This window comes from Molothrus aeneus, chromosome 14 (genome assembly GCF_037042795.1).
Source record: "Molothrus aeneus isolate 106 chromosome 14, BPBGC_Maene_1.0, whole genome shotgun sequence".
In the NCBI taxonomy this organism is placed as follows: Eukaryota; Metazoa; Chordata; class Aves; order Passeriformes; family Icteridae; genus Molothrus; species Molothrus aeneus.
In genome coordinates this window covers 18,112,117-18,131,012 of record NC_089659.1, presented here as the reverse complement: position 1 = coordinate 18,131,012, position 18,896 = coordinate 18,112,117, and the positions used below count along the sequence as shown (strand labels likewise).

The window sequence follows — 18,896 nt, the reverse complement described above, 5'->3', positions numbered from 1 at the left end:
GTGATGTTTAGGGTTTCATGGCTGCCTGCTGCTCTGTCACTCCTCAGAGGGACCATGTGCACTCTTGCTCTTCCCCTGGAGGGAGGGAATCGGAGAGGGATGCACAGAAATTGAATTCCATCCTTTCTACTCTCCAGCTGAGAGATCCGGGGCTCAAAATGAGCCTAAAGCAGCCTGAGAGCAGATTTACAGATGGGCTTGGAGCTGCAGCAGGATCCTGAAAGGTTCAGGGAGTTTCATCTCTCACCAGAGACAGGCAGAGCAGTTCCCACAAGAAACCTCCCGAAACTTCATTATGCACCAGCCTGAAACGTCTTCAGCTTCTCTTGCAAGCTGAAACACTGGAATTCTCACAGATTTCCTCTGGGGAGGGGGAATCCCAAGGAATTCTTCTGTTAAGAGGGTCTTTGAAAGGCAGTTTTAGTGCTACGCGTGGCCATACTGAGCAGCAGAAGTGAAATCAATGGAACAGGAACCACAACCGATACCCTGCAGCTGATGCCCTGTCTTACTCTTGAATTCTTACTCCTTCCTGCCACTTTCATGTGGAAAATGAGCTATAACCAAAAGCAGAGGCATTTTCACATACCTGGATCAAGGATTCACTCAGCTTCTCCTCATCCACCTCTAAAATGATATTTTTTATTTCCTCATAAGGCAAACGGAAGGAACCCAAAAATATTGCTGAAATTCAGTAACACATCATCAGAATCAAAAAGGTCAAAAAAGATTGATATACAAAGGCAAACCATTGCTAGCAACTCAAAAAACTCACATCTCCATCTAAATTGTTCTACAGTTAAGAAGTCTCCCATACAAACAAATGCTAGGTAGGCACACTGCTGCAGTTTGACTTATAATGAATTCCCTTTCTAAGAAATGGAACTGTGACAACAATTTCAACTTTTAAATCAGCCTCAGCTTCTCCCTAGCAATGCTACTTTCCATAAAGTTTTATCTTTATGAATGACATCTGCATTCCTACTTAGGCAGAACTACTCAGCCAATAATAGATAACTTTAGCTATTATTATTATTATTATTGGTTCCATAACCATGTACGATTGGGTCAATGATATTTATGTGAGATTCTAGAAAAGATTTCACATCCAAGTGGTCATGAAGAGCTGGGCAAAGTAAGAAAAAAGCCCTAACTCTACCACTTTTAGGGTAGCTGAACTTGTACAAGAAACACACATAATGCAAACCCTTCAAAGATGGAGCTCTCAAAGCAATTTGATCTCAGAATGTTATAAAATCTCAAGAGAGCCCCATTCAGTAAACTACAAAGAATTCTTAACAGATGGATCAGCATAGCATTGTGAAAAAACACTTTATATTCAGCCTAACCTGTGTTGCTGATTATCCTGCATCCATGCTTTCAAAATTTGAAGTTTCCTATCAGTTGTAAACTATTCTATCATAGTTCATTTTCTGCTCATGGATGTGGTACTAAACAATGCCCACATTTGGGTTCATACACTGTATTTGCCATGGGCACAGTTGGACCAGTGACATTTATGGTGTTTCTGAACACCACAAACATTCAAATCCAAGACTCTGCTACTCTTAATGATTGATTTCCCTGCAAATTAAGGGAGAAAGAAGCAAGCTGGATGGCCCAAGTGGGCTGGTTCTGTTCCCATCTGTAGCAGTGTACCTGCACCTCTGTAGCCCACCTGGGAATTGGTAATTTGGGAATTGGTAATTTGGGAATTTACCTTCCCTTGAACCTCCATCTCTGCGTTGCTCTGACCAGGAGGAACAATCTGGAATGGCTCCTAAACCCCACCCCACCCCGTGCTCTGCCCAAATTAGTGATCATTGAATGGCACTTCCAGTCCTGAGCAGTTAATTTTGCCAGTTAATTGAGAGAATTAACTGACAAAAACCCCAGGAACTCATTAAATCAATTTTCCATGTTACTTTTTTTCATTTTTCCCAAGTTATACAGAGAATTCAGAATGTGTGCTTAAATACCACTGAATTTAAGACTCATGTTCAAATTAGCAGTTTTTAGAGAAAGCAATTGCACTTGTAAACAAAAAAAGACAATTTATGAACACTGAGGTGTAGATGCTGCTTAGACATTGACCTAATGCCCTTCACATCACTTACATAAATTTTGTGCAGATTTTCCATCCAAAACTCTTAATTCTTTGATCTTCTTCTTGGACTGAGCTGCTTTCTTTTCTTCTGATTCTTCTACAGGCTTTTTGGCTGGAAAGAAGGCATTTATGAAATTCTATTCATTATTACAACAGTTCCATCTTAGCTAACAGCAAGTCCATTAGCAAGCCATAATAATACATCTTTTACAATCAGTTCAAGGCAAAGTGACTGCACTGCCTCCACCTGCTGTAAAATATCCAAACAAACAAAGCAAATGTCCAAAATTGAAAGGAGCAAGAAATAAAAATATATGACAATGAACAATTTTCCCAAGCGCTATCAAATAATATTTATGTATTTTAACCCCATAGAATTTCAGTTCAGCTACATTTCACTGCAAGCATTTTTAAAAATGCAGGGATTTGGTGTTACCTCGAAGCACATGAGTGCCCTCTATTGAAACATTAATAATATTTGTAGGTTCTTCATCCAAAACCAACAAGATAAATCATTTGATATTTAACACACAGAACAAAGTTATGTCTTCATACTTCTGTTGTCAGTGGTAAAGAGCAAAACTTAGAAAACAGTGTGTATTTTAGAGTGATTCCTCTTAAATTAGCAAGGTTCACTAGTCTTATATTCAGCACTTTAAATTACAAGGAAAAATGTGGCATTGGAGTACCTCAAATATAAGCTGATTTTTTGCATAATTTAAAACAGTCAATTTTTGCAGACTTTTCTTAAGCATTAAGTAAACCCATTAACAAGGATTTATTTCCTTTTAAATATCACATAACATATTTGGCACTGAAGGAATAGAATCTTAATGTGCTTAACATTAATTGAACTTAATGAATATTTTAAGTCATTCAAAAGTAACTGAAAAACTGGAAAGTCAAATTAAGATGAAGTTTCAAGCAGACTGAATACAGTTTTGCTCTCTGAGCACTATTTTTTGTTGCACTGTAATGAGCCATCCTGGGTTTAATTACAGGTATTTCCTAAGGAAAAATGCTAATTTTTAGTGTGAAGAATAACATAAAACCTCAGTTTCAATCTCTTTACTAAAAAAAATATAAAAGAATGTAGAGACCAGGAATTTGTCTCCTCACACCCATTACCACCAGGAAAACATCTGGCACAAAGGAATTCTGCTGTGTTTATAGCCCTGAATAATTTATCAGTTTATCTTGGCCATGTTGGTGCCAGCACTACCTGAGCCAGTCCCAGGCCGTGCCCTCAGCCCCAGCCACCTCCAAAGAGCCTAAAACAGAGAAAGGTGAACAAAAAAACGATTCAACAACAAAGCCACCCTTGCTCTCCCCTTGCCTCCCACTGCCCTGCAAGCTCCCACGAGCTTGTACCAGTGCTGAGCCCCATCCCAGACCAGCCCAGCACCCCCCAGCTGCAATGAGCTCCTTCCAGAACCCTAAAGTGACACTTGGGTGAGTAACCAGGCCCTTGGCACTAATTGTTCTCAATTAAACAAGGCAATAAGACCAGGTGCTCAACAACACAAACAAAAAACCACCCAAGAGTTAAAAATGAGCTGTCCCATGGGCAGGCAACAAACTTCATTCCAGGTTTTGTTCTGTCTCAGCAGAGAGAAAGCCTGGGCTTGTGTGATACAAGAATGTCACTCTGGTTTTTTAAGATTTTCTAACTTTTCTGATGTTGACATTCTTGTAGTGAACTTTCTCACACACTTTTTGTAAATAAATCATTGTTTTGCATTCTTTTATGGAAGAGGAGAGAGTTGATTGACTGTTGGTTCGACCAGTGGCATTGGAGAGGTGCCACTGTCATCCTCCAATCCACTGTCACTTTTAGAAAATTATAAATGTTAGAATCAGAAAATAAACTGCCCTTTTTTCCTTCACCTTGAGAATGGTGGTGAGCTTGTGTTCTTTTGTGTCCTTCTTGTGTGACACAAGAAGAGGAGTGACCTCCTGCAAACCTGATCTGCCCAGGAGTTCAGCTCTCCAGACCTCCAGGGATTGGAGTCTTTAAAGCTCTGAACACCACAAACAGGTCCCAGACTTGTCTCAGGAGCTGGGAGCACCAAAGATAAACCTGCATAAAACACACACCCAGCTCTCCTTGGCTTGCAGACTGCAGAACAAGAGTAATAAATGGTTTTGTTACCAAATATCAACTCACAGAAAGGAAACTTTCTTCCTACGGTGGTAATTCACACAAGAAAATAAATTCTCAACTCTCACACAATTCTCAAAAAGAGCCAGTGACAAACACCCTTGTGAGCAAGAGTCCAAGGGCAAAGGTGCTACACCAGCCCAATGCAGAACAGGCATGAAGTTTTTCAGCTGCTCCAGTATCAAAAAAGGAAAAGTGGGTTGAGGTTTAAACACATAATATTTGATAAACAGACACACAGAGGGTGAGCTGAGGCAGAGCTCACAACAGGAACTCTGCCTGTACAGGGCACAGGAGGAGCTTCCCTTATCCCCCCTCCTCACCTGTGTGCAGGTGCACTCTGCTGGCTCTGAAGTCAGGAGCTGCATTTAAACCACAGCACATCACACACTCACAACAAACCACAGCTACTCTGGCCTGCTCAGGCCTGAAGGGCTGCAACACCACTACTTACAGATCATCCATTTGACAAACATCAGATGTCTAAGGTGAAAGTAAATCTTTTTCCAATTGAAAAAGGCCAGAGGAAATGGTCTTTCAAAAAAGTTCTATCTTTCAAAGTTCACTTCATGCCAATTCACAAAAACCAGAGAAACACTAGAACCAGATGCTTTTGTGACTGCACTAAAGCCACACTCCAGCATCAACACCAATCTTACCATGCCCAAATTCACAGGTAGAAAGAGACACAGTAAAATTTCTTGGCGAGAGAGCTGCTAGAATCTCTCCACCACCATTTCAGCCAAGGTTGAGGTGACATGGAGCATCAGAGAGCTCTCCAAAGCTCATCCCCCTTCTGCCAGAGGCTCTGCTCACACAATCCATCTCAGCAGTGATTCACCTGTCACACAACCACGGATTGTGGAACGTGGAAAAATAATTAACTCAATTAAAAAGAGACTTGATACTTTCCAGAACTCAATGCACCGGTGCTGACCAACCTCCCAGCCCTCGTCAGGCTCTCCTTTCACAAATGCCTGTTCAAAGATAAGACACTTCTTGGTTTGATGCCACAGAACCAAAGGGAGAGATGAAAGAAGGATTTTATAGCAGACAGCACAGGGCAGCTCAGAAAAGCAAGATGAAAAATCAATGTGGAAGCTGAAGCAGCTGTGTTACTTCATAGAGACCTTGGAGTTCAGGGCTGTGATTGTTCATTACAGCACTTTGATAATGGTGCTGCCTTACATCCTCATGCAGAACCAGCTCCTTTCCAAAGCAAGTCTTACAGCCAGCACCAGAGCTGGTGCTGCCACAGCCAGGTTTCCATGGCAGAAATGGTCAGGGTTTAAAACCAAAGGTGCAGCAGAGGGGAATGTTCCTTGCTGCTCTCCGACCACCACTGATGAAGCAATAGAGCCCAGAAAATACAGGTCTGGAGCAGTGAGTGTGTTCTGGGAGTGCTGAGCTGCTCTTGCACCATTACCTCACACCATTTGAGCTGTACAAGGCTGTGGGAGGGCTTTTCTTTGTACCTGACCTCAGACAGACAGAAGAGGGGCAGGGATGTTGTCATCTGATTGCAGAAGTCCCATACCTGCTCGGTGATTTCTCATGGGCAGCTCCTCACAGCACAAACCAACAAACTCCATCTCCCCTTCACAGCACAAACCAACAAACTCCATCTCCCCTTCACAGCACAAACCAACAAACTCCATCTCCCTTCACAGCATAAACCAACAAACTCCAACACTCCTCACCCAGCTACCCCACGCTTGTGTAGCACTCTTCTTCTTTTTGGACACAGCTGTGGCCTGCTAAGGGCAGGCCTGTTCCTAATCTTTGGTGATTGGTACAGCTGCACCTCCTCAGGGGTGAGACTGCCTTCTGTGCTATCTTTATTTCCTTACACTCTCTCCCTCCACACAGGGAAGGACAGCCACCATGACAAAGCCAGAGCCCAGGCCCTTCAGCACACACAGATTCCTTCTGGAGAGCAGCAAGCACAGATGTAAACACCAGCACTACAGAAGTTACTTTTTCCTAATTTAGAGCTCCATTAGTATAGCAATAATACATTTGTTTATCAGTGTTGGAGGGGAAAAGCTGATGCAAGAAGCTGCAAGGCATTGTTTGCTGTTGATCTGACATTTCCCAGTGCATGGGCAGCTCCAGCTGTGCCTTCAGCTGGGAACTCCTCTAATCCCACTGCAAGTGCCCTGCTTGAAACCCTGCAGGCCCAGCCAGGGCAGACAAACCTTAACAAAACCTTATGTAAGCTTAAAATACATTAAGCAGGGCTAATGGTAATCATGGCAAAGAACATACATAAACAGGTTGAAATACTTTAGAGACTTAATTAGGAAAAAATCCTACCATCAGTACTTTTGTACTTCTGTAGTAAAAAAAAAAAGGAAGCATATATTATTCTTGAAAATTATCATTTTACACCTGTTCATTAAGTTAGCTACTGAATAGCATTTGAAGTGGCCATGACTACTTTTTTGAAATATATATGATTTTATTTAATGATATTGAAGCTGTTAAAGCATTTTATTATGAGCTGAAATGTCCAGTTCATATGAAATTCCCTTCTTTCTTTAAATTATCAATGAATAATTTTAATAAAGAATTAACAGCAAAAACTGTCAGTCATGAACATGATGAGGATGAAAATTAAAAGGAGCTAAAAAGGAATACACTGAATGACAGCATGGAGAAAGCAGATATTCAGGTGAACTTTAGCCTACCTTAACTTGAGCCTAAGTCTCCAATTTCTGTCAAGTCTGTTCACACAGTGAACGAAAACATCCTTGTACTGTCATGGGAAATGAACGAGTAATTTCATCTTATTTCCATCTGGCAAGTGGCTTCCCCATTGCATTTACCAGTATTTGGCAGCAGAAGTAAACATACAAAAGAAATTAACTGCTTTGTTATTGCCTCTACCTGAGACAAGAGTTATGGCTACTACAGGAGTGTAGGAGAAAAAAATTAAGTGTCCATAGAGTTGCAAGGGATGTGAACTAAACACACAAGAGAAGACTCGAGCAGCTGAAAGTAATAATTACATTGAATTTATCCTCCTCCCAAAAAAAAAAATTAAAAATCTCCTGATGTGATATGACTTGATAGAAAAATGAAATAAAGAGCTAGGAATGCCACCAAAAGATTAGAAAGTAATTTGTAGCACAAAAGTGCAGCAAATTCTGCTGCAACACAATAAAACTTCTCAGAGTCTGGCTGAATGGATCATCTTGGAATGCTACTGACAGTGCTCCATTCCTGTGCTATCCTAGAGGCACTCAGAAATGGAAATAAAAGTTGAATAAAGGGGGAGAAGGAGGGAAGTCAAACACAAAGAAGTCTCAAAATTGCTGCTGTTCTTTTCCCTCAGCAATACAGCCACCCTGAGAGTGTCCCTTGGTGTGCCCACAGCATTCCCAGCTGGAATGACCCAGGGATGGGGAGCTCAGCTGGGGCACAGCCTGACCTTCCTCCAGCCACCTGCAAGAGCAGAGGAACATCTGGGAGAGCAGAGGAACATCTGGGAGAGCAGAGGAACATCTGGGAGAGCAGAGGAACCATGCCCAAGCTCTGGCTGCAGGACCACAACGAACTCTGACAACATTTGTGCGCTCAAGCCAAACTGCACAAACATCCTGCTGATCCTCAAACGTGCCCATGGACTCATGGAATGGCTCAGGCTGGAAAAGCGCTCTAAGATCCTCAAGTCCAAGCAGCACCACCACCTTCAGCACCACGTGCTCGAGTGTCACATCCAGGTGGCTTTGAACACCTCCAGGATGCCACGTCCTGGTGGCTTTGGACACCTCCAGGATGCCACATCCAGGTGGCTTTGGACACCTCCAGGATGCCACATCCAGGTGGCTTTGGACACCTCCAGGATGCCACATCCAGGTGACTTTGAACACCTCCAGGATGCCATGTCCAGGTGGATTTGAACACCTCCAGGATGCCATGTCCAGGTGACTTTGGACACCTCCAGGATGCCACATCCAGGTGGCTTTGGACACCTCCAGGATGCCATTTCCCCGAGCAGCTTGAGGTGATGCTTGAGAACCCTTTCTGTGAAGACATTTTTCCTGAGATGCAATCCAAACCTCCCCTGGTGCAACCCAAAGCCATTTCCCCTGTCCCTTGTCGCCCGCAGGAGCAGAGCCCTGGTGCTGGCACAAGGAGGAAGGCGCAGCACAAGCCCAGCAGGGCAGTGCCCAGGGAGCAGTGCCCTCCCCAGCCCTGCATGCAGGGACACAGAAATGCAGAGGATGCAGAGGAGAGGCTCTGGCAGAGCCACAGCTCTCTCAGCTGAAGGCACACACTGTCCTGGACCCTGCAGGACACAATCCATGAACTGCAGGGACTGGGATTGAGGTGCTTTGGCATCCAAATTCATTCACAGCTTCACTCTGTCCTTTGGGCTCTAACTTTGACAAGCAGAAAACAGTTTCCCCAAATACCCAGAGAGAAATGCAAGAGCATCAGCAGATGTCAGCCACGCCTCCTGTCAATTCAGGCAGCAGCTGTGGGATCTCATGTTTATTCCCAGTGCCACCTGGCATTTTTCAGTTCACCTAAAATCACTCAGTTACCAATTCCTGAAGCAAAATTAATTAAGCACTCCTGCTGTCACTCTGTCCTTTCTGCAATCAGAAGAGCTCAATACCTGGTACAGCAATAAAAAAAGAATTATTACAAAGCAAGCAATTGATCTAAAAGCAAATCTTACACTGAGCTCTCAAGATAAAAAAATAAAACTAACAGGGAGGAAAAAAACATGGAACCTCTTGCAATCTTGTATGTTTTTTGCCTAATTAATGTAATCAAGCTGAAGGAAGTGGCATCAACCCAACAAATTATGCTCTGTGGAAGAATAAAAAAGATCATAACTTAGTTTTACAAATTAGTTTTCCAAAAAAAATGTAACAGGGGATCTGTACTCTTATTAATTGTTTGCATAATTGATTGCTACTTTATTTGACCACCACACTTAATGACTACTATTAATTTCACATGAAAGATTCCTTGCACTGTTAAAATTGCCCTAAAATGATTGTAAATAGTCTAATTGTCAATCTCTAGCAAGAACTTGTGCAGCAAAGTTGTACAGCTAAAGTGAACTTAATTACCCACTCTGCATTGGGATGGCTTTCAGCTTTCTATCAACAGCATCAAGGGGGTGCCTGGGCCACAAAAAATCCAAAAAAAGAACAACCCAACAACCAAAACAACTCCTTTCCCTATGTACACACAGAAAATCCCAAACACACCCACAGCTGATCCCAACCCCAAACACACCCACAGCTGATCCCAAACACACCAACAGCTGATCCCAACCCCAAACACACCCACAGCTGATCCCAAACACACCCATGGCTGATTCCAATCCCAAACACACCCACAGCTGATTCCAATCCCAAACACACCCACAGCTGATCCCAAACACACCCACAGCTGATCCTAATCCCAAACACACCCACACCTGAGTCCAAACCCACCCACAGCTGATCCCAATCCCAAACCCACCCATGGCTGATTCCAACCCCAAACACACCCACAGCTGATCCCAACCCCAAACCCACCCACAGCTGATCCCAATCCCAAACACACCCATGGCTGATCCCAACCCCAAACCCACCCACAGCTGATCCCAATCCCAAACACACCCATGGCTGATCCCAACCCCAAACCCACCCACAGCTGATCCCAATCCCAAACACACCCATGGCTGATCCCAACCCCAAACCCACCCACAGCTGATCCCAATCCCAAACACACCCATGGCTGATCCCAACCCCAAACACACCCACAGCTGATCCCAACCCCAAACACACCCACAGCTGATCCCAACCCCAAACACACCCACAGCTGATTGCACAACTGGCTTTGCCTGTGGAAGATGCTGCTTTTGCTGTGAGACAGTAGAAGCAAATATTAACAATTCATGACATACAAGTGGCCACAGCAACACAGATGAACATTAGAAGTCAAACAACAGCAGGCAAACAAGGATCAAACTGAAAATATCCTCCGTGGGCCCCATTTACAGCGTGGGAGATGTGCTGTAAGAAGCTGGAATAAAACCCAGAGGCCTTTTCCATGACCTCTGCTCTCCCATTTTCCCATGAATATTGAAGTGAGGAAGCCTCAGGACTGTGCCCCCCATCTGTCCCCCTGCCACCGTGCCCAGGCTGTCCCTGCAGGGGCTGGGGCAGATCCTGAGCTCTGCACAGCCCTGGGGTCAGGGTCTGAGCCAGCAGAGCCATGCCTGCACTTCAGAACTCTCACAGAAGTTTTCTCATGGGGGAGAGGAGATGTTTGCTATGTCAATAAAATGCTGCCCATAATAGCATTCCTAATTTCGACAACCACATGGCCCAGTTGTATTTTTTCCTCTGACATCAGGGCACCAGCACCACCAAGCAGAGACAGGACAGGTGTAATTATTTCCCAGATTCTGATGAGTTTCTTATCCGTACAATTTTCAAAAGTAAAAAAAAAAAAAAAAAAGGTATCAAGACTCAGGAAAAAAAGTCATTAAACTGCTGTCATACTTTACCAAGATTCTAGCAAACTAATTTTCTTTTATTACCATGAGAAGTCAAATAACTAGATATCTCTTAAATTATTAGTTCACCCACTGTTCCCCTTGATGATGCCCATAAAAACTCACCTTCACAAACAAACACACTTATGGGAATCACATTTTCCAAAGGAACTTTCCAAATTATGAAGCTAAAATCCCAATATCCAAAAATCCTTTTACACAGTCAAGTTAATTAGATATTGGTGTTTAATGGAAAACACTAAAATGTTAATAAAAATGAAGTGATAAATTGATTTCTTCTATCACTGTGATATCTGACATTTAACAATCCTGACTAAATATTGAAACACTAAGTAAAATACACATGGCCCAAACAGACATTTTAGTATTCTCTTCCTTTTTAAAGCATTGCTCTATCAACAAGGTTTTAAATAAACATGCATGCAAAACACATAAACATATTGAATTCCAAATTGCTTGACTTTTTAGTGTAATGTAGCCCACCCTGGTTATACACTCTGCCCTACAATCAAATATACAATGTTAAATTTCCACTGATTTACTACACAAGAAATTTGATTTTATGTTTATATTTATTCTCTCATTTAGAGTAAAAAAAATAAATAAGATTAGCTGGTATTTATTGTTATATTGAACCTGCAGAACTCAAAAAGAAGCTTTCATAGGCCTCAGGGCCAAAGCAGAAGTTCACAGTGTAAAAGGATCATATTAAAAATAATTGGCAAATGATCTGCCTTAATAGATTCCATTAATTTCAGCAGTAAAAGTCAGCACCCCATGAGGTTGACTGGTAAGCAGAGCTTTGATAGCTGATCAATAGAAATAAGGATGAAATGCTGGGAAATGAATCCTCCACAAACAAATATTGGAAACTGAGGCACTGAGGGGGGCAGTACCAAACAAAGCCAGGGAGCTGAGTGGAGGCTGTGCCAGCAGCCCCAGCCCCAGCAGGGCTCTGAGCACACAGCACAGGGCAGGGCTGGCTGGGAAGGGTCAGAGTTGGACAAGAGTCTCACAGATCTGTGTGTGCTTGGCAGAAAGATCTCTGAGTGCAGAATCTGAAGAAGGAATAGAAATGAAAGCAAGTTTTGATCTAGAAGAAAAGAATTGCTGAGCCAGTCTCACTGGATAACCAAGGAGGCAAAGGGTCTGTTAGTTAGAAGGGGTTTTATGGCTTAGAGCAAAGGATAAACCCACCCCAAACAAGAAGTTTTTACCAAGTAAAAAGATTCCACAGGCAAATGAGTCTGCCCATGTTGCAAGTAGAAAAAAGGTCCCAGAATTTTCCACTGCAAGAAAACTGAAAAACAACTTCTAGCTTCAACTGTAATGTACTGACTGTTAGTGACTGGAGAACAGTAACATGAATATGGTAATTACAGCAGTTATGATGGGCTACAGGTAAAAGTTAAGGTACAGATTGCTTCTGCTGTATGAAGAAGCTCAGCAAAGAAAAGTATAGAATGCAGTGTAACCAAAAGAAAAGTATAGAATGCATTGTAACCAAAAGAAAAGTCTATAATGCATTGTAACCAAAAGAAAAGTCTATAATGCATTGTAACCAAAAGAAAAGTCTATAATGCATTTGTAACCAAAAGAAAAGTCTATAATGCATTTGTAACCAAAAGAAAAGTCTATAATGCAATGTAACCAAGAGAAGAGTCTATAATGCACTGTAACCAAAACCAAAGGGTGTCCAGGCCTGCCTGCAGCTGGAGCTGGCAGCTGTGGGCACAGCTCTGTCACCCACACCCTGGGCTGCTGTAACACCTTGGACACACTAAACTGCATTTTGAGGAGCCCCTGGAGTCCCACATCCCTCATTCAGACCCCTTCCCTCACTCAGGCCCCACAGTGCCAGGGAAGGCACTGCCACTGTCCCCATCACTGACCAATGGCCACCTCAACAAGGGCACCCCAACAGTTCAGCACCCTGGGACTCTGCAGTGTTCCTGGCATTCTAGTGTCACTCTGAAACACAAGCAGCCAGGCCAGGTATTTGGTGACAAGCACATCTGAGAGCCCCTCAGTAAAGGGGGGGGACCCACTGATCATTTCTGGGTGGTGGCCAGAGGGGTGTTTTACTGGGCCTTCTGTGGGTCATGCACTATTTGGGTCTGCCCCTTTGGCAGGCTCTGAAAGCACAGAGAAATAAATATAAATTAGCTATTAATGAGATCTTCAGGGAGAGAAAGAGGAGGCAGCAAACCAGGATGACCAGAAGCAGCAGGGTTAAAACTCTGCAAAACACCACAACTTTCTGAAATACAGAGAAGTGCAATGGCACAGGTTATAAATGCTGAAAGATCCTGAGTTCACTGAAGACAAAACACAAGGAAGACTTTACTACATGTAAAGATTTGACCTCTGGCTTGGAAAAAAAAACATCAACTGCTGGCAGCTGAGAAGGATCTCTGTTTAATCCCTTCTGTGTACATCCAGCAGCAGCCATCTAATACATATTAACATGTGTAACTCATATCAACATTAAATAACTCTTTGGACTGAGCAGCTGCTCTCAGTCACCTGCTGAAGATGAAATGCAGGGCTCCAGCAGCCTGAAGTCAGCCCTGGATGGTTGTGTGCTGCCACCACCTTAGATTTACCTTGGAAAAGCTTTCTTGGGGTCCAGGTACCCAAAGTGTGTGAACACACCCAGGTGCCCAGAGAACACACAGGCAGTGATTATCTGCCTTCAGGACACACACAAGATAAATTACTGCCACATCACAGCATTAGGCCCAGGGGACACTCAGGGTACTAAATTAAGCTGCTTGCATTGTAGCAGACTAAAAATAGTGCAGAAGACACAGCTCCCAGTCTCTCACCTTCAGCACAACGCCAGGCTCCACTGCTCAGCTCAGCACAGGCAGGATCCACTGGACAGCCTGGATTGAGCACCTGTGCTCTGCTTACCTTTTACACCACCAACACAAGCCAGATCTGGCTGGAGTGACTCCTTAAGAAGGCAGTCTCTGTGCTAATGATGCAAATCTTCAATTAAACAACAAAAAAAAAATGCCAAAGAAAACCCTGACATTCACTCACAGGTACTCCCACCAGAAAATGCAACTTGATGATAATTCCACACTGACTTTTACCATGTGGACTTCTGCTTTTAGAAAGCCTTTAAGCCACGGCCTTTTCACAGTGGGAAATGACTCAGTAGCAGTATTCTACAATAATGACATTCCCACCTCACAGAACAGAATAAAGCACCTGAGAGGAAGAACTTTCAGAGACATTTTAGTTTCTCACGTTGCAGAAGACACACAATATAGAGAGTTGTAATTATAGCTTTACATCCATTTGAGATGATTAATAAGTAATTCAAAAAGCTGATACTTTTGTTATTATCTGTACTAATGCCCATGTACCTAGTATTTTCAATTTCTCAATGAATTCAGAAACTTAATAGCATGATTGTTAACTCTTAATCCTTTAGATAGCTTTTGAATGTCTCCTTCTCCAAAGAACCTTTATTCATGTAGGTAACAGAACTATCCTTGCTCTGCTATAAAGGGCAGAAATTCTTGCAATAGCAGCTATTCTGTCCAAAGCAGCCTGGAACAGCATTACAGGTGAAGCAACTATCACTCAGAGAAATGTTCCATGTCAAGAGCAGATGACATTTTTTTTGAGCTTTTTGGTCAGCAATAAGAAAGGAAAAAACAGTTTTGCACATAAAACACAAAATCCATGGAGAGGGCATCATTTTTCTACAAACACAGAATCACTGCAGGTCAGCACAGTGAGCAAGTGGAACCAGGCCATGAATCAGACACATTTTGTCAGTTTATGCTTCTGCAGGAAAAAAACCCCACATTCTATTTCTTTTGATAGAAAGTAGATTTAGGAGGAAGTGCAGGATGTGATAACTGTGGTTCTGCTGAAAGATGCAGGGGGCAGCTCTTTAATGCAGCCTTGAAAGAGCTATTTTACAAGTAAGACCATCAATTTTGCTTATAACCATGGCTTTGTTTACAGTAGGGCTTTATTTATTTAAGCAAATACATTTTTATTCCTAGAACTCTGCTGGAAGTGTTCAGCAGATTGAAATATTGGTGCAGAAGCTATTTAATAGTCAGCACCAACTATCCTGGTAAGGAGCTGGTCTGCTCTCCCCTTTCCTCCAGGCTTTTTATTCTTCCCTGCTTCACTTGGGTCACAAATTCCCAGCCAATGTTCAGCTGAAGAACCTGCACTGGAACACTCAGCTGGAGTTCCCTTGACCAGCACAGAGGGAGCCGCCAGAAAATGGATCTACAGCTCCAAGCTCCTCAGAAGGCAAAAGGAATGGTCATAGAACCATTGTGCACAGAGGCAGAACTGACCTGCGGCTCACCAGCAGCGCATTGCATGTGCATTTCCAGAGAGCAACTCCTGCAGGTGAAAGACAAGCCACACCTGAGGACAACTGCCACAGTGGATAATCCCAACAGATCACTGAACAGAGGATTGCTGTCAAACCCACCGGATGGGTTAATCAGATAATCACTGGATGGTTTGGGCTGGAAGGGACCTTCAAGACCATCCTGTTCCAAGCCCTGCCATGGGCAGGGACACCTTCCCCCAGGGCTGCTCAGAGCTCCATCCACCCTGGCCTTGAACACTTCCTGTTGAGAGTAACTAGATCCACATTAAATAGATTTTTAGGATATCTAACCTAACTTCCCATGAAAAATGTAGTTGCATACTTGAAGAGGAGCATCTTTTGCTGGTTATTCTTTCTGTTTTGACATTAGAAAAAGCATTCTTCTCAGTCTAATCTCTTTATTTATTCATACAGAAGGGGTTTTATTCCAGGAATATAGATTTCTATTTGTTTAAAAACAAACAAACCCCATTTCTTTTTGCAGTTCAACACAGATTCTTTTTTCAATTCAACTTCTGAATTTCTTTTTCATCGAATTCACAGGAAAAAAAATACTTTCTGTAAGAGCATTATAGATCAAGAGTGCTTCATGAATGCATTCATATTTCATGCTAATTAGTCTTTGTACACAATCCCTGTCTCTGCAGTGCCAGTACATGTGTCTCTGTCCTCAGCTCCTCATTAGAAGTGCTGGGCTTTATTTGAGCACTGCATCACCACCGAGCCTCCGTCAGACACTGGGAACGCAGAGCTGCCTCTCGTCCCCTGCTGGAGTGCAGCAAGCTCATGCACACAAAGCTCCAGCTCCTGGGAAAAATGAGCAGGGAGGAGGTGCAGAAGGTACCAACCTGTACCAGAGTGATCGCACAGAGGGCTGCAATTCCAGCCTGCTGGAACGTGTGGGCAATGAACATTTGTCTGTGTGCCACCAGCAGTGATCCACACACATCCCTAATGGGAAGCTCCAACCCCTTAAAGGTTGGGAAAAACCCACTGGACCCATTTCCTTTGTAGGAAAACCCAATGCCCTTGAGAGTTCACCTTCTCTTGGCTTTTTTTTATAGTCACAACTGCTGTTCCATCTCTCCTCTTCAAGATTTTCATTTTCATATTCTGAGAGTTGAGGTATAACAAATTAATACAAGAACTCTGTAAGCAACCACCTAAAATCTAACACATTACTAAGACAACTCAGTCACAACATTGTTATAAATACATAGAAAGAGGTTTTTTTAGACAATACATGTCTGTCCCCACTCCAATTCTATTTAAATTCTCCTTAAATTCTTCCAGTGAAGCTTTCTGACAAAATTACTAATTGAAACTTGCAGAAAACCTGAGCAGCAGGGGCTTTGTTAGTAATGTTTTTCAGAGCCAGAGATTGTTTAACCAAAGGATGGCCTTGCAGCAGGCACACACAGCCAGGAGAACTGTCCAATGTCCAGATCTCCAATGCCAGTTTGCCACGTGGCACTGAGCAGGCAGTGGATAATCTGGATAATCAATCAGTCTGTACCTGCAGAACCACTCCTGGCACTCAGGAGCCAGCAGGATTCCTCATTTCAGATCCCTGCTCCTCACATCTCCAGTGGGGAGCTCTCACCTGTCCCAGGGATGCTCCAAAAGGGTTAAGCACTGCCAATTAGAGTAAAACTGAAGGGATGGCCTCCACGTTAGAGCAGCTGACCTGGATTCAGAGCAGCCAGGATGCTGATTGTGGAATGAACTCCATTTCTGCAGGAATTCTGGGGAATGCATTATGCTATACCTCCAAGCAATCCATGAATAATGATAGCAGCCTTCAAATGGCCCAGACCTCAAACTATTTCCCACCTGTCTCCTCATCTGAATACAATTTAATTCACGCACAGGCTGCTTGGATTTGATTTTCTCAAGGTGCAATTATTGCAGTTCTGCTGTAATGCTGATTGAGACAATGTCCAAGCTTCTCTCTCAGAACACTCTTATGGAACAACAATTCTCTGCAAAAACTCTAACTCTGCTGCAGATGTAAAGCAAGCAGGCTCCAGGAACAACAAACTGGAGAGAGGAAAATTGCATCCACCTGACCCATCCCTCTTGATTTTTCCCCCTTAGGAATCTACCACAAAGTTTTGAGAGCAGAGTGCTAAGAGACACAACCAAAGTGTGCCACCCTGAGACCCGCAGTGAAACTCCTGCCCTGTCCAGCCCTACAACATGAACATTCTGAAGGTGTTCTGTAAATAAAATTTTACAGGAAAAGAAAACAATAAACAAAAATAGTACAACTGACACTGAGCCTAACTCCTGAAAAAGTCTAAATAGATTTTATTTTTCAATTTGGGATATTCTTCATTCACTGTTACATGATGAGAACAACTACAGTCAGTAGGTCACACCAACAGGACATGTATTTTACATAGGATGGTTTTTCAAAATAAATTATGTTTTCTTAGACTCCATATTACAAACTACCTTTGACATAGAAATTAAGTTATTGAAAAGTGAGTGCATCAAAATGCTATTTGAAATAAAATATTAAGAAGTAATATTTACAATCTTTACCTCCTAATTGGAACTTGTGCTTTCTTTATATACTAAACTCATATCAGTCCTTTTGCCGTGTGATAAATGACATGGGTTCTGATGCTCTTGAAGTAAGACTTGGACACTAAAATAACTCTCAGATCATCTAAGAATTAGAAACAAATGTACATAAAATATATCAAAATACAGAGATACACATAAATATATGCTAGATGGTAATAATTTCAGGCAGCAGTTTGTTTAAACCATGCAAGGCTTTTTCACCCTTGAGTTTGAGAGTTTATCTGCTGGATAAATCCAGTGGAGAAGAAAAGAAAAGTGAAAAACAGTAAACTAATAACTCACTCCTCCTTTATGGTACTTGAATTTATTCTGTTGCTGAAAAACAACAATTTCAAATACATCCAGAGTTGAAAACAAACCAATCTGCTGTACTTCTGTGTGAAACAGATATGAAGAATGATGACCTAGGTGTGCACGCCAAGGAAATGAAATTGCTCTGCCACACAGCCCTGGGTGACCCCACACTGCAAAGCTGATCCTGCTCTGTTTGGATCCCACCCTTCTGCAAGGAGAGGCTGGGGAGGGAAGGGGACCCAACGAACTCAGCCTGAACCATCAGCAGACCAAGGGAGCCACCTGCAGTTTGCAATCCTCCTGAAGCCAATTCCTGGTGAGTTCAGAGCCTTTTCTTCCTTTTTCTGTTGACAAAGCAGTGCAGGAAGCTGAGCTAGTGCACCACAGCCACGCTCAACAGCAGAGATTTCTGCATCAAGCGAGTCCTGCTGCCTCACACCTACAAACACAGCTGCCTCACAGGAAACCTGGCCACAGCTGCATGCACTGAAAGCTGGCAAATGTTGAAGCTCTCTGATGAATTAGATCTGGGCTTCTCAGCATAGCAAATTCAAAGCCATTTTCTAAAAGTACTAATTGCTGCTCTTGCTATTTACAAGTCCCAAATGCAAATGAATGCAAAGAATTTTCCTTCAAGTTGAATGGTGCACTGACCTACCATATATTCTTTATATACATTAAATATACATTATACACATTATTTATATACATATTCTAGATGTTATATACATTATACATCTAAAATCAGAACCTGAACATTTTGTTCATGTTTTGTTCAATCACAGCTTACATGGCAGTTGGTCTTTTCTCTTGTCCCTTCCCACTCAAACTCCCATTA

The 18,896-nt window shown here is 42.7% G+C and overlaps 1 protein-coding gene across 1 annotated transcript in view; it reads right to left on the bottom strand.

The window, feature by feature from the left end:
• The window catches only part of DIAPH2 (diaphanous related formin 2), a 173,533-nt gene that overhangs the window by 110,339 nt on the left and 44,298 nt on the right, over positions 1 to 18,896 (bottom strand). Inside the window, exons 18-19 of the mRNA XM_066559789.1 lie at positions 2,118 to 2,219; positions 590 to 684 (exon numbers count right to left, since the gene is read on the bottom strand). Coding sequence (XP_066415886.1) covers positions 590 to 684; positions 2,118 to 2,219 — 197 coding nt within the window. The remainder of the gene's footprint in view (positions 1 to 589; positions 685 to 2,117; positions 2,220 to 18,896) is intronic.